The sequence below is a fragment of the Marmota monax genome, unplaced genomic scaffold, assembly GCF_021218885.2.
Source record: "Marmota monax isolate L192 unplaced genomic scaffold, Marmota_monax_Labrador192_F-V1.1 WCK01_AAM20220418_F8-fsc00099, whole genome shotgun sequence".
Lineage (NCBI taxonomy): Eukaryota > Metazoa > Chordata > Mammalia > Rodentia > Sciuridae > Marmota > Marmota monax.
This window is the reverse complement of record NW_026692126.1, coordinates 3335067-3351642: the sequence shown is the minus strand read 5'-3', so window position 1 is coordinate 3351642 and position 16576 is coordinate 3335067. Positions and strand designations below refer to the sequence as shown.

The following is a 16576-nucleotide window of genomic DNA, read 5'->3' as shown; positions in this document are numbered from 1 at the left end:
TGCCTGGAGAGGATGCTACATAAATGAAGTATCTGTGTGTGTCCCCGGGGGTATGAGTGTGTATAGGAGAAAGCACACTGCAGTCCTAAAATACCAAGTCCATAGTAGGATAGTTTTAGAGATGAGATGGCTTCAGTTCTTTCAGTAAGGATCTGGGTAAGATTCAAGTTAGGATTCATTCACCTTAAACTAGCTAGCATTCATCCATTCAAATATTTTTTTATCGAGTGCCTAAAATATGATATTGTTTTAGGGGCTATTATGGAGTTTCAGAGAATCCACTCTTCACATGGTGTTGTATAGGAGTGTATCCACAAGCGACAGATGTGCTACTTTGCAGTGTTGTATTTGACCTCTGGTCCTTGGTGTGGCTTTCCTGCCCTCACTTCCCTTCAAACATTCTGCCTTAGAGCAGAATGAGGGGTCCCCATAAGACTGAGCAATCCCCTTGGGCAGGAACTGTGCTTCCTCTGCCATAAGCTTAGGAGCCCCCAAGGACAGGGTTGGTCTCTGCCATGACTTCAGTGCAAAGGGAGATTGGCACCTGACTCTCAGGGTAGGGGGCCTGGGCAGAAAGACTCCTTTTTCCTAGAGAGAGGTCTCCTTCCACTCCTGGGCTGAGCACATACTTTCTTCATGAGCCAGCGGGAGTAGAACAGAGGGGCGTCTCCCTAGAGCCTCACCTCCTAGGGGAGAGAAAGGAGGAGCCAGCAGGAACTTGAGAGCATCCCACACAGGAGAGCAGCCCTGCCCCCAAGAGCGCTCGCTCCGCAGCAGCAGCAGTGCCCTGCAGCTGGGCGTCTGAGCCCTGGCGGCGGCGCGCAGCCCAGTGGAGTGGGTGGTGCAGGGCAGGGGTGGTATATCCTGTCTGACCGAGGGCGGGCCCTGCCAGTGCCTGGAGACGGACGAGCCAGGGTGGAGGCGCCAGGAGCAGCTGCCGGGAGCCTTCACACGGACCACTCACTCTATGGCCATAGGGAGTCGCTGAGAGCGACAAGAGCACGCTCCCGCCAGCCCGCTGCACCGCACCTCGCCCGCGCCTCTGCTCTCCAGGTCCCGGCCCGCGCACCTTCTGCCACCATGAACCACTCCCCGCTCAAGACAGCCCTGGCATACGAATGCTTCCAGGACCAGGACAACTCCACGCTGGCTTTGCCGTCGGACCAGAAGATGAAGACAGGCACCTCAGGCAGGCAGCGCGTGCAGGAGCAGGTGATGATGACCGTCAAGCGGCAGAAATCCAAGTCTTCCCAGTCGTCCACCCTGAGCCACTCCAACCGAGGTAAAGGCCTGGTGCCCGCACGACCCGTGCACACCTCCCTGGCGCCTCGAACAGGCGGCGGGAACCGAGAGGCTGCCAGCTCCAGGCAGGGTCTCCGCCAAGTGGGAGCAAAGCTCCTGGCAGGGTGGAGCCACGGCCGGCCACTGGCTAGCCGGGTCTAAGAGCTAGTGGGCAAGGTTGGGTAGCTCCCTGGGGTGAATAGCAGGGAACATCCCTCCAGCACTCCGGGAGCCCGAGAATCTCCAGGGAGCTGTTGTCCATGCCCCTGGATCTGGATGGTCTTCTCTTTCTGGTTTTGCTCCGGGGACCAGCCCACTATTCTGTATTGCCCCCCCCCCCCGCCCCCAGTGCGGTTCACCGCCCCAGCGCTCACCGAGGGTTGTGGTCACTTCCCCACATCCATCCTTCTCAGCTTTGCGACCCTCTGCGCCTTCAGTCTGTGGTCAGCGCCCAGCGTTCAGATTCAGTGGGATCCTGATCTTGGTGGGGCTGGTGCGTGGTCGGCGTGGTGGGCTGAGAGAATCACTGAGACCCGAGTTAAGGCTTGGAAGAGTTGCTTCAGGACCGGGAAGTACATGGGAATCAGGACAAGTCCTTGGAACTCCCTGGCATTCTAATGGGAGTTCACCCCAGGAAGAGGCAAATCTGGTTGAAGTAAGCTAGGAAAGTGGTCTTTTCTTTTCTCTTCTCTTTTTCTTCTTTCTTCCGCCCCCACCCCCCACCCCCCGCACCCTTTTCTTCGAATCAGGGATAGAACCCAGCAGGGCTTAACTGTGGAGCCTCGGTTACAGCCTGTATTTTTTTAAATTTTTTTAAATTTTTTTTTTAATTTTGAGACAGAGTCTTGCTAAGTTGCTGAGGCTAGCTTTGAACTTGTGATCTTACTGTCTCAGCTTCCACAGCCACTGGGATTACAGACCCATGCCACATGGGTCAGGGCTTGGATACTCCTGTTTTCTGCAATCGTTAAGGCAGAAACCCCCTTTCGCACTGAATTTGCCCTACCCCACCCAGCTTATGTAGAAACAAGTGTCTTATGGGAAGAGTAGGGAATGAGAGGGGCAGGATTGGGAATCCTCCTAGCCCCAGAAAGACCTCAGCAGAACCAGCATTGATAATTCTCCAAGTTTGGTTCCCAGCCTCTGTGAGTGACAAGGTCCCCCACCAGGGGAAGCAAGGAGAAAAGGATAGGACCCCTGAATCTGAAGAAGAAAGGAGCAATACCTAACTGAGGGGTTGATGGTAGAAGATTTTGAGATCAAATACTTTAATACGAATAATTCCCAGTAAGAAGTCCACATGTTAGAATTCTTAATTTGTTTATTGCTTTTTAAAATTTATTTAGCTAACTTTATTAAAATGCTAGTAAAGACTGCACACAGGAGTGTGCAAATAAGCCCAGGGCAGTCCGGACTTATTTATTAAGTCCAGCCCCAGGAAAGCAAGAGAGGCAGGACTGAGGCAGAAGGAGGCAAAAGATATAGACCTGCCCATTCTCCCATCGGGCACACACACCAGCTCGAATGCCCTACCTCTGGCTTCTGGCCTCTTGTTTCCCCATTCTGAGTGGCCCCAGGGTAGAGATAAGGACAAGAAACACGGCTGTAGTAGGTCAAGGTCTTTTCTGTACTCTTTGCTCTTGTTTCATTCCTGGTCCTTCTGCCAGATTTCCACTCACTTGCCCCACTTCCCTTTTATTTAGTGCCCTGCTAACTCCTTACTAGCCTCTTTTGAAAGTAGGTTTTAGAATGAGAAAATGCTGCCATTTCTGGCCACAGCCCAGGGTGCAGCTCAAGCCTATCTATTCTTCTCTGCAAGAGACTTGCCTGTCCCTCCTGTCCCATCTCCACCCCATTCCATTCAGCCTCAGCTCCTGGCTCAAAGCTCCAAAAAAAATCTCAACCTGGCTCCTGGTACCCCAAACAGCCCTGTCACCCCACCTGTGGTGACATTAGCTGTGCAGCTGTCATCATGGAAAGCCTTGGTCTTTAGTCTTTGTGGGCAATGTCCATCTAATGGGGTCTCAATTCTGAGTACCCAACGAGTTGATGACCATGATGGCTAATGCATACCTATCCAGGAACTCTCCAAGGACTGACCCTGTGGGTGGGTCTCCTCTACCCTCAGCCTCTGGGGAGGTTCCCATCAGGGGCCAGTTTCTCCATCGTCATCCTAGCTGGAAAAGGCTGTTGGGCCACTTGGAGCTGGTGTTTCTGGTTTGTCTGGCTTTGTTTTCATCAGATTTCTCTGTCCTCTCCATCAGAAACGCCCAAGCGTTTCTCATTTGCTCCGTGGTAACCCAAATGCTCATCTTGCTTGTGTTGGTCTCTGTGCTGTGAGCCTGCTTTCCCTGCCGGGACGAGCTCGCCGCTGTGGAAGGACATTGGCACCTGGATAGGCTCAAATTCTCCTTCGGTCTTCTACAAAAGCAAAGAGTCAGTTTTTCTGGGGTCTTTGATCTTCTCTGGCCCCCTGAATCCTATCCAGGGTCGCCCTAGTTAGGAACATCCACTTTAGTGAAGACCAGCCCCGCCCCACAGGTTAATTGACAACGCAGCCGCTGCTTCTTGTCCCTGGTGAGGGATAATCAGGAACTGGCTACCTGTGGGCCTAGTGACAGAACCAGCCTTTCCTCAGACTCCTGTCACGAGAGCTCTTTTCTGTCTTGTCAGTGTGTTTAGAGGAGTGTGTGCCCTGAGACCTGGGAGAAGGACCTACCTCTGTGGAAAGAGTCTGGTGACAAATGCCCATGTCCACCCACACCTTCCCTGAAACCTCGCCAACTAGGCAGACATCTCACCCTGGTCACAGAGTGTTCCTGCGAGGAATAAGGGGGTCTCTGTGACTGAAGACCCTGCAGAAGGAGGTTGCTATGACCTGCCTACCCATCTAGAACTGGCCCCCAAGTGTTATTCCCCTGTGCTTTCAGGGTGTCCCTGTGTGAGTCAGGGTATCAGGTACTTTTATTTCCAGATTGTGTGCTTGTCTACAAGGCTCTCTTTAGGCTGTCTTCCTAAAGCTTCACCCTAATTTTATTTGATCCAAAGCCAAATATCCCTACCACCAGGAATGCACATCACAACCAAATTCCACAGGACCTTCCCTTCCATACCACTTCCTCCAGAGAAATCAGCACCACCAGTGCTATTGGCCTGCTCTGTGCTGCCTCTTTGACATACGGGACTGTTCATTTCAGCCCTGGGCCTTAGTTCCCCTTCTCAGAAGTACCATTTCCTACCTGCAATGTAGAGTCTTTATTGCCCTTTGCTCAGAGATCTGCTTGGAGCAAGTGTATTGGGGAGCTGCCCAGATTGCCCTCCATGCCTCTTGCATCCATCCAGGCTCCTAGGGGGCAGCCTTGGGCCAGCTCCATAGACAGCGTGGTGAAGGAGTGCCCTGGGAACCCCCGCCTCTGGTGGCTTTTTGCGTTTGTGTTGGGTTGTGTCTCAGCATGAACCTCTGCCCAAGGAAGGCTCTGCTCATTCTGCTTTCTTGAAAGTTGCCCTCACCTAACCATAGGCCATGGCTGGGCGTCACTCTGGGGTTGTTTTCTCAGGACCCAAGCTGAGATGAGAGATGATAAAGGCTATTTATGCTTTAGCTTGTTTCAGTGGCAAAACATGCTAATTAAACTTCAAATGAACTAATTCTTTTTTCTTTACCATGTACCTTGGCTTGAAGTTGGGGTTTTAGTCAGAATTTCTGGTGGCCTGTTACAACACATGCAAAAATGCCGAGTATTCCCCAGTGTTTGGAGGCAATTGTTGTTTGTTTCCATGGATCCCGTCCTGTGCTCGGCTCATTGGCAGAAAATTTTTAAAAAACCAAATTCCTTCCCCCGTACCAAATTATGTATATCAATATGCCCATTGTTTGAGGTTTAAAAATCTGAGAAGTACTTCTGTGACAAGGTGGGACTTCTGGAAAGGTGTATACGTTTGAACAAAATGAAATGGACAAATATTATTAGATATCTATTCAAAGTTCTTTATAGGCATATGCCACACATAACATAGCACATTACGTATGTTATGTACACATACGTATAGACAAGCACACAACACACATGCATGCATACACATCACTGTATACACACATGTATGCACACACACTCAGCATGTACGAATACACACACCCACACACGTAGACACACCTATAGCCATATACACATGTATTCCCACACACATACACAGCACACATGCACATATTATATATATATATATATATATATATATATATATATTTATTGAACACTCCCCCACATGTTCACATACCCTTGCTAAGAACATATATACATGAGTACACACACATGCTTGCACATGTACACACACCTTGCAGTGTGTGTTGTATCAGGAGCCCAGCCTGGCCCCTGCTGCTGGCTGGTGTATGGTGCTAGACAAATCACTGCCTCTCTCTGGGTCTCTGCAACTGTCAGAGGGTGGCTTAGATCATGTCAGAAGAGCTTTGTGATGGCAAATCTCTTTGGAAGGAGATTTCAAAACTTCCTACCTCTGCAAACCCTTTGCCCAAGCTGCCTGCAGAAAAGCTCCTTCCCTGAAGGCACAGTGCTCTTTGGGTTTCTCTTGCAAACATCCTAATATCCAGAAATAAAGTTCTAATCCACTATTCTCAAACTTGGCTACACATTGGAATTAACTGGGAATTTAAAAATGCAAATGCCTGGGTCTGGCTCTCAAAAGTTCTGACTTAGTCAATATGGAAGACAGAGTGGGAGGCAGCACTTTAAACTCCCAGGTGATTCTGTTGTGTGGCAAATGTCAGGAACCAGTGTTGTAGTCCCCATCCTTCAGTCACACTTGGGCCCGCCACAAGGGATTGCCCCTGTACCCTAACATAACACCTTTCTCTCTCTCTCTCTCTCATGCATGCGTGTGCATGCCCACATCTAATGTAGTAGTTGCTGGTGATGGGTTTTTGCTCTGGACCTCCACTAGGAAGCCACATCCCATTCCTTGCCCACTCTAACCTACTGCCCTGCTCCCTGTGGCAGGCCCGTCCCCACAGGATGCTCCCACGCTCCACCTAGTCCTTGGGTTTGGTGGTGGCCATGCTTGGATTATCAGAAAGAGCCCCAGATTCCGACAGAGCTGGGCTTGACACGTCCCAGCAGAATCCTGGGGAGTCACATGTGCTGGTGAGGGAGAGGAGAGAGCACCCAATTTGTTTCAGCATTTATATTCTGTGCATGTGCCCAGGTAAAGGCCGAGAACCACACCAGAGTGCCTGGTGAGGTTGTACTGAACTCCTCGCCTCCTCAGGCTCCTGGAAGCTCCAGAGTGGGAAGAGCAGTCCTCAGTGCTCCCAGGAGCCAGGTAGAGGGCCAGGAGATGGCCAGCCACTCTTCCTGTTGAGACATGTGGCCTGATTGTCCTACCCACTCCTGAACATCTCTGAGGGATGTTGTCTCAGAAGTGTCTTCCTGACAATTCTTGTTTCCTCATTTAAAGTCCCCTTGCTATGGGCCTCGCCCTGGACAGAATGGGTGGAGGAGATTTTAGAGAATGAACTGAAGCCATTTTCAATGCTGAAAGATGATGGGCTTCTTTCTCAAGCTCTTCATGCTGAGGGATAGCTGGGCTTGATTCCAATGCAGAAGGAGCCAAAAGAGACCTCAGCCTTACATAGGAGACAGAAGCAGCAGAGATAAACCTCTAGAGAAGCTGACCTGTGACATGTCCCTTGCCCAGCAAAGGGGATAGATTTGGGAGAAGGGAAGAGCAGAGGGGCTTCTAGGTGCCTTCTTCCCCTGGGGACTGCCTGTTGGTCAGGCAGGCCAGTGTTCTGAGAGCCCTGGTCCTGGGATGGAGAAAGGTGGATCTAGTTGATGAAGAAGATCCTAGTTTGAATGGGGGACACCCAGACCCTGCTTTCTGGAGGAAGGCTACATAGGACACACACATGAGTACACACACACACACACACACACAGAGGGTATACAGCACAACACCCCAAGGGACCCACAGAGTAAGCAGTGGTTATACTAGAGGGCTTGGAGTGCTCGGGGCTGGGTGGGGTCACCTTTCTTAGCTGAATTTTGTTCAAGGTTTTGAATACAAGGAGAGGTATTGGCTAAGAAGGAGAGAAAGAATGTTTCAGGTGCAGTGGGTATGACCTACTTGAAAGCCTGGAGGTAGAAGAGGATGAGTCACCCTGCAATGGTTTGCCTGTCCCCATGGGTGAGACAATTCCATGTATCCTAACAGGGAGCTGCCTCCATTTTCAAAGGTTTTTGTAGGTGAGAAAGTTTGGGTTACCTCTATGGGCATAAGAGATAATCAGCCGGACCTTGTCCAAGGCACCCAGGGGAAGTTGCATGCAGAAATTGATCTTCCAAGTGGTAGATTTTCTGACTCAGTTTTGCACATTGAAACTTCATATTGGCATAAAACAAGACAAGCTCTCTGGACAGACCAACCCCAATTGCTTGTATGTTAAGGAAAGCAATAGATGCTCAGAGGTATTTGTATGTTGACCTTGGGGTTCTATGGGTGGGCAAATGCCTTCTGGGGATGACATGGAAGTTGGGCTGGCTGCCAGCTTCACTGTGAAGCCACCATCTTTTTGCTCATGGTCAACGCACCTGTTTGGAGAGAAGAGTAGGAAGGCATGTGATTGGCTGAGAGGATGGTGGTGATTCTGTGGAGTGACCTGGGAGCAAGGACCATCTCTCTTTACCTCTCCTAGAACCAAGAATCCTACTCTAGGGAGTGGCTTTGGTTGTCTGAAACTGCACACAGCTCCTGTCTTGTCCCATTTTATGCCACCCATTGGAAACCTCCTGGGTGGAGGAAGCCCTGGTTGAGTAGAATTCAGAGACCCTGATCCCATTTGGCATTAAATGGAGATGCTGAGCATCTAGGCACCAGGTATCGGAGACCTTCACCACAGGGCTGGGCAGGGGAGAAGAATTGGTCAACAGAAACGGCCAGCTTGCACCAGTTAGATCCAGTCCCTGCTGGAGCAGTGCCCTGTACCCCAGATCCTCAGGAAAGTAGAAATATGATTCTTGCTTTGGAAAGTGCCCAAAGTACCTGGTGGTAAAGACTGGTATAGACAGAAGACAGAGATGGAGGTATCATTAGTCAGGAAAGGCTTCCCAGAGTGAGTCTGTAGAAGTGGGGAAACTGGGTGGAGAAGGGATTAACAACATTGACCTCATTGAGAAGTCCCATGTTCTTGCTGTTGAACTTGGCTTTTAGCGGACATTGCTTACCAGCCATAACCCAGGGGTCAGGAGCAGGGGAAACAGCTTTTCTGCATGAGTAGGTCTCTTATAGACAGAGCTCACCTACCACCTGACCACTCAGTTATCTAGCACACTGCTGGTGTGACTTCAGGTGTATGGCATCTCTGGACTCCCCCCTCCGTTGACGCCATTGCTGTAAGTGCAGCTGCCTTATGCCAGAGAGGTAGGACTGGCTGGTGTGATGGCAGCCTTGCTCTCACAGGGAGCCAAGCAGTCCCCGGTTGCAGACAAGTCTTGAAAGATAACTTTAGCAACTTTCTGGAAGGTCCCAGAGGCCTTGGCCCAACCAAGTAAAAGTTACAGCCCACACTTCTTGTCACCAGAACAGACTTATGGCTGGGACATGGTCACTGGTTTGGGGCACTATAGAGCATCCCACCCCTGCTTCTACATACATGTGTCCACCCCCTCCCTCCATAGCATCTGAGACCCCCACCTTTGTACAGAGAAGAACATGTGAGAGGGCAGCGGGGCAGGTGTGGGAGGAGGAGGCGCTTCATCTGAAGACCTGGAGGGAAAGTCCCGTCCAGCTGATCAAGGGCGGAGGCCCCAGTGGGAACCTTTGGGGGATGCCTCTCCAAGTCGGAGTCCCCCCTGGGGCTCCATAGAACCCATCTGTCACCACCCCAGATTTTCCATCTGGAAGCAGCTGGCTGACCCATGCCTGCCCTTTGGAGAGAAATACCTCTCATAAGGTGAGAACCAGGCAGACTCTGGCCTGCCAAGCCTTAGCAGGGGTAATAGTGGGCTGGACAGAGGGGAGGCAGGGACCTGGCTATCAGCTCCCTAGAGCCCTGACTGTGTGTGCCTGGCTGCACCCTCTTCTCTGTGAACTAACTAGTTCTGGGTGACTGATCCCACAAGACTCCTCCAGTCTTCCCAGAGAAGCAGCTGCAGAGAGGGTGAGAAGCTAGCTGGCTGCATTATCAGCGGTTTGGAGTAAGTCAGGGCCCAGTGGGCCATGGCAGAGTCCCAGGGCTTGCTCAAATGGGAAGGTCCTCAGTAGTGGGGCCTGGACCTGGGCCGTCGAGGATTTCAGGCATAGGGTTCTCTGGAAGAACCTTGAGGCAGGTGGCAAAGGAGGCGATGGTTAGCTTTAGATGTTTGTTCTTCTTCCTTGAAAGCTGAGCTTTGTCTCAGGAGAAGTCCAGCCCTTCTGAATGCCATTGAACTTGTGTCATTATAATAATACAACCATGCAATACTGGAGCTCTATGGGGCCTTTGGGGTGCAGAGAAGCCAACACCCTCTTTTTACAGAAGAGGAAGCTAAGATCCAGAGAAAGCATGTCACTTGCCTAAATGCCAGACGGGATTGATTTCAATAAGTCTAGTCTCTAGTCCAGGGCAAGTTGTGACTGCCACAGCCCAATAGCCTTAATGTTCATCGGTCTTCTATGATAGGGAATGGGAGTTAAGGGAAGTGCCCTCTTTTGTGACCTATGTATGGGCATATGGCACTGGACAGAGGAGGTATCCCCAAGAAGAGATGCTGGCCTCTTTCCAGTGCTGCGCCTCTGATATTCCCATTGACCTCAGCTCAGACCATCCAGTCGCTGGGAAAACTCTTGAAGTCTCAGTGGGTATGGCAGAAGAGGAGGGGCTGATAGGCCAGGGGACACCACCAACCAAGCCCTCTTCCCCCTAGACAGGGTTTCAAATAGGGAGTGTGACAATGGCTTTAGGAAAAAAAAAATTGTGCACATTCCTGCCAGGAGGCTCTTGTTGGATCCCTCTTACCTTCATTCCCAGAGGCCACATTTAACAAGAGTGTACAGCAAAACCTGCTCTAGAAGTCTGGGCCTTGGGTCCATGGCTTGACCCTCATGGAACTCCCAGGGTATCTGAGGGAACGGGCAGTGATGGATACAGAAGTCAGGACAGTATGTGTTCAGAGGCTGATCAGAATGAGCTTCCCAGAGGAGGTGAGTCTTGAGACCCATGAGAGTCAATGGTTGTAACCCAGGAGCGAAGGCAGAGTTAGCAAGGGAAATGGAGTTAGCAAGAGAGTCCTGCAGAGTTGGGGATGTCCCTCAGAGCCCCCATGCCAATCTGGTGAAAGGGGGAAGTGGGGGGGGTTCCCACCAGGAACCCAAAATCTAGTTCTGCTTTTTGTGATTCAAAGCCACTTTACCCCTAATAACCCTAATGACACTCTGTGTTCCCTTGGAGCCTGTCATTTGTGGGTCTCCAAACACTGTGAAAACATTAATTAATCCTCACCGGTCCTTTGAGGTTGATCGCTTCTCCCTCTTCAGTTGGAGAGCCTCGGAAATGAAGGAAGAGGCGGAAGGTAACCTGGTCATCTGTTGGGGCTGGGCTTAGGTTTGAATCCAGACTCTCATCAGCCTTCGCCGCTCTGTGGCTTTGACCTTGGGGCTCTGGACCTGTAATGTCGAGATCCTGCCTGCCTTCCCCAAGTGAGAAGTTGATCTTTGCGGAATACAGAGTCATGATTCCCTGGACTGGAATAGCAGTGCTTCAAGACCCTCTGGGCCACCTCCTGACTTGTATGTGTCAACCAGCCTCAAGCCACAGGGAAGCTATTAGACTCTCCAAAATAGGTCAACTGAAACTCTCTGTTGCATTGTCCCTGCAACAGTCTATGGTGGCCTTTCCCTTGGCCCTGGCTGTGGAGGGAGATGGAGATTGCCCACCCTCCTCCTTCAGGAATTCAGATCAATCTCCTCCATGGGAGTGGGAGACCTGGATGCCGGGGATGCCCTAGGAGGATGGGGGAACATTATTGCCATCCCTGTGGTAACCCCCTTCTTTTGCTCTCCAGGTTCCATGTACGATGGCTTGACTGACAACTATAACAACTATGGGACCACCAGCCGGAGCAGCTACTACTCCAAGTTCCAGGCAGGAAATGGCTCGTGGGGCTATCCGGTAAGGGACTGCTTCCATTCAAAAGGACCTGGAATGTTTGGGGGGATTATTTGGGGTTCCAGGTGGAGAAGGCCTGCACTGCTTGCTAAGAAATAGTGATATAGGTCTTGGCTAGTGGGTCAGGGGTCATCAGTTCTGCAGTTCTTTGGTAGCTGGTTCAGCATGTAGTCTCACCTTTGGCTGGTAGGTTATATCTGAATGAACATTTTAGACAAAACATAAAGAAGAGAGCATTTAAAAATCAATTTTCCTATATGTTTGATTCAATCATGTATTTGAGAGAAGTTTGAATTCTTAAGGCCAATATATAGACCTGTTTAGCTGTTTCTAGGAAAATCCTGAAAAGTGTTCCTTCTTTAGTATGTTCTGATGGCCAAGGAGGGACTCTAGAAGGTCCTCTGAGGTCAAGAGAGCATGTCCACTGCAGCGACTCCTGCAAAAAGGGGTAGGTGCTGGAGTGAATCCTTGCTTGAGTTTTAAGTCAGACAAACTTGGGCTCACATTTGAGCTGTCACTCACTAAGCTTGTGACTTTGAGTAAATTACTTCATCCTCTGGCCTCGAGTTCAGGTAAAGCAGACATTACAAATTCTACTTGGGAGTATTGTCAGGATTAAATGAACTAGTGTGCATTAAAAAAAAAACAGATTACAACAATTCTTTAAAAATTCATATGGCTAGAGATTATTCTAGATCCTTTAATCCTGATTCAGTCTCTCTCTTCCTATATGATTTCAACCCACTTTACCCATCTGACCATTTACTGAATATATATTTACTGAGGGGAACTCTGTGCCAAGCACTATAGTAGGCGCTTTTGATATAATTGTACAAACCAATACAGTTTTCTTTTACTCTAAAATCAGGGGTACCAGGCACTCTGAAATTCTCCCAGTCCCCAAATTCTATGAGTTTCATTTATTTTCACTGATCTGAATTTTAGTGTGCCTTGTTCTTGGGGATTATTTTGTGACACATTGTGGAGATAGCAGTGAAAGTCACTTCCGGGGCTCTGTCTTCTTGGGGCTCTGGATCAGTAGCATTTTCTTCCAATCCTGTTGCTCGCAGATGCCACTCCTGATTGTCAAAGATCCTGGGTCAGGGGCTAGGAAGGAGGTGGGTGGTTTATGAATGTGGTGTTCTTTTGTCATTGGTTTGATTCAATTCTTTTTTTAATTTTTTAGTTGTAGTTGGACACAATACCTTTATTTTATTTGTTTTTTATGTGGTGCTGAGGATCGAACCCAAGGCCCCGAAGGTGCTAGGTGAACACTCTACCACTGAGCCACAACCCCAGCCCTGTTGATTCAGTTCTTTTGGGACTAATATTTAGTGACTGTGTATTTTTCACGTATTTGTTGGGCACTAAAAATAAGAGAATTAAATTTTCTGCAGTTTTTCCATGATTTCTTTTTAAAATCCTTCCTCCTTTATCACAATATGAAAATTGAAACATTTAATCAACAAAGCTGAGATTCTTATGACCTGTGCTTTTTATTAACTTCTTAGACTTAGAACCAACCTTTTCATTTATCAATATCCTATCACTTTAAGCTCTCTTAGGTACAGTATTCCTGCTTACATGTATCAAAACTCATACTGAACAATGAGCTCTGGGTTGCAAAAGAGGATTTACTTTTTGCGCTTGCCTACAAGTCTTTGTCCAAAGTTAAACAAAAACACACACAAGTGCTATCCATGATTCTTGATGTCAGCCAACACTCTTAAGACAACATGAATACAATAGGGATGACTGAACCCAGGAAGCTGGCAGATCAAGCACAAATGTGAAAGGGCTTTGACACAAAGGGTGATGGCCAGAAAGACCCTGAGAAATTGTCTTAGTAATGTAGGTAAAGGGATTAGGTGAAACCCAAAGAAGACAGGTTGCTGGACCCGCAATCCAAGTGAGTAATCATGCTGACACTAAAGATGTTATGTGTCCTTACATACAGGATGTCACCAGGTCAGAGCTTAGAAGTGTCACATTCTACCCTGGTTCTCTCACTCTTGGGACCACTCTGGGCATTAGTTTTCTCATCCCTAAAGTAGAAGTGTCTGCTTTCCTTGCAGGTTGATATCATACCACAATAACTGTGTTATCCAATGGACAGTGTAACCATGGAAATCTGTAGAAGAACTCTTTGGGAGGAGGTGTTTCTGAAATCCATCCTCATGTGGCTTATGTTGAGTGCTTTGCTTCTGGTTAATTAACTCAATCCTCAGCTGTCTTGCTGACTTTAATGCTCCCACCCCTCCCTGTGCCCATTTTCTGACAACCAGTGAAAATCTCTTTCCTTCCCCGAACCCTCAGGCCCCACCCTCCTCACTCGTTTGCTGGCAGGATGGCAGACATGACTCATGACAGGGTAGCTGCTGAGGCACGTCCGTCTCCTCTCAGTTCAGGAGAGGCTATGGGAACAGGGAAGAGCTGAGCACACACGAGGATTTGGCAGAGGGAGGGGGCCAAGCAGAGGAAGTGGAATAATTGATATTGGAGCCAGACATATAATCAGTTGAGCACTGGGCAAAACCAAATGGGGGGGTCCAGATTTAGGGAGAAGAAGAGTGGGGAAAAATGGTCATAGAGATCTGTGGAGTGAGATAATCCCATGCCTGTGGGATTTTCCCATGGAAGGTACACCTGGCATGGAATATTTTATTTCCCACCCTCTAGTGAAACCAATATGGCAGGTGAAGGCAGGGAGCGTGGGGAGGAGGGTGTGGTTCCCCTGCACAGCGTCGTCAGCATGTCTTCTGAGAGCTGAAGAGGGACCATTTCCTGCAGACACTTTATATTCACTCAGTCAGCCAAATGCTATTGAGCAATGGCTGAGGCATGGCAGGAACTGAAGCGCACTGCAGAGACAATTGAAAAGACTCTGGCTTTGTCCCCACTGAACTTCTCCTCACGTTGGGATAAGCACAGAGGTCAACAAAGAGAATGCAGGTATTCGTTGCTGAACTCGAATATTCCACTAATACTGTCCCTGCTCAAAATCTCAAGATGTTTCTAGAACCTCCAAACAGTTTTACTTTTTATTCTTTTCTTTTTCCTTTTTTTGAGATGGGATCTCACAGTGTTTCCCAGGCTGGCCTCCTGGTTCCTGGACTCAAGCAATTCTCCTGCCTTAGCCTCTCCCATCCCCACACCCCAAGTAGTTGGGTTTTACAAGCTCAAAACACCATTTCCTGGCTTAAACATTTTAAAATAGAGCTGTCTGTAGTGTACATATTTGAAGAGCCATACAAGAACCAGTCTCATTTCTTTATTGTCATGACCTGTGTTTGACCAGAAAATATTACCCACTTTAAGGACTTCATTCCTCAAATTTGGCTCCAGTTCCAAATATGGAAACCATCCTCAAATAACAAATCTTTGTCACCAGTGAGCAGATATTTTATTTAAATATATGAAGTATTACCTTAGAGTTTTGCTTTATATTCTGTCAGCAATAGCCTTTTAATTAAAAAAAAATCATACTGTTTATAAACTATGATCAATCACCTGTACCATAGATTTAGCAATTGACTATAGAGAGTCTTGTAAGGCTTACAACAAAGTCTGACATACAAAAAGCATGGAGAGGATTAAGGAAAAGACTAGTCCAGAGAAATTAATCGGCACAGACCATCCATGACTTCTGGCCACTCCAGCCTCCTCCTTCAGAGACCAGGATCTGCTGGAGAACAGTGTTGGAGCCCCAGAATCCTGCAGTCCTCAGGGATTGGAGGGAGCTGGCCAGTTGGGGCAAAAGATGGGGCCATTGGTAGCCCCACTGCCTGGTTTCTCAGATGGACAGAATCAGCTCCAAGGCTCTGGTTCTCAGAACAGGACTCACGGATATTAGAGTCCCTACAGGGTTTACATTTTGCAGTGAGGAAACTCAGACCCAGAGAGGACAAACTACTCCCAAAGGTCACACATCTGCCTAATGGTACAGCCAGGATCCCTGACCTCTAACTCCCAACCTGATGGAGTTTGGTTATGTTACCCCAAACATTTGCAATCTCTGTGATGACCATTTTGTGGGTTTTCACAATCTCCACACTTTAACACTACACCCACGTTCTAGGGACTTGCAAGAGACCCAGAATTCAAATTCCTTCATTCCTCCCCTCCCTGCTTTCCAACCACTCTACTGTCCTTGGAGGACACCCTAGGTCCAACACGAGCAGCAGGGCATGGTCATGATTTTTCCCTCCTAGATTCAAGCTGGGTTCCCTTGGCTATAAGCCAAAGTAAGATTTCCAGGTAAAGTATACCAAAGTACAATATTTGGGATATAATTATACTGAAAAGTTATTTGTTGTTTATTCAAAATTCAAATATAATTCTACATCTTGTGCTGCTAGAGAGAGCTGAGTCTGGTAACCCTAGAGGATAAAAGCAAGGCTGCTTTAAGTACTTTTGTCCTATGCTAGGGACCCAAGCATAATTACTTTAGGTCACATCCATTTCTGTTGAGAAAATGGAGGCTTTGGTCCATCTTAGTTGTCCTTATAATGGGTCATTTGAATACCTTCCTCTGAGTCAGCTAAGATCGGGATGAGGGGAATAGAGAGCTATAGCCACGGTGCAACATATGATGGTGAGCACCATGTTAAATCACTCAACCATACTCAGTTCAATCCAGCCTGGCATGCTTAAGAGTGAGAATCTCCAGTGGAAGGCACAGCCTTCTATTCCAAAACTGAAAAATAGGTTTCTATCACATGGATTGGTCCCTAATGAGGCTGAGTCAATTGGATTATCTTGATTCCCAGGGCATGCATGTGAGATTAAGATAGCAATCCCCCTTTCTACCAACTCTCGTACTAAAGGGTTTTTCTTTTTTCAAACTAAGAGGCTCATCTTGAGCATTCAGTTCTTCTGGGAGTCCTATCAAGTAAAATATTCTTTGGTTGTGGATTGGACTGAACCATCCTTCCTATGATCTAAACCTTAGAGGAAAGAAGCCAGGAGGTCTAGAACATGGCATACCATGGTGACCGCCATATTAAATCACTCAGTCATGCTCGGTTCAATCCAGCCCGAAGTGCTTAAGAGTGAGAAACTCCAGGAATATTATCAAGAGAGAATTATTTGTACTAGATCTTTTTCCCCAGACCTTTGCCTAATTGATGTTGCTATTTG

The 16576-nt window shown here is 48.3% G+C and overlaps 1 protein-coding gene and 1 non-coding gene across 2 annotated transcripts in view; one reads left to right on the top strand and one right to left on the bottom strand.

Moving 5' to 3' along the window:
* Positions 1-793: 793 nt before the first annotated feature.
* The window catches only part of Pkp1 (plakophilin 1), a 47988-nt gene continuing 32205 nt past the window's right edge, over positions 794-16576 (top strand). Inside the window, exons 1-2 of the mRNA XM_046465017.2 lie at positions 794-1282; positions 11334-11440. Of these exons, the coding sequence (XP_046320973.1) occupies positions 1081-1282; positions 11334-11440 (309 nt within the window). The 5' untranslated portion in view covers positions 794-1080. The remainder of the gene's footprint in view (positions 1283-11333; positions 11441-16576) is intronic.
* Positions 13007-13133, bottom strand: LOC124107175 (small nucleolar RNA SNORA40). The gene has a single exon (XR_006856311.1). It is a non-coding gene; the product is annotated as a small nucleolar RNA SNORA40 (small nucleolar RNA).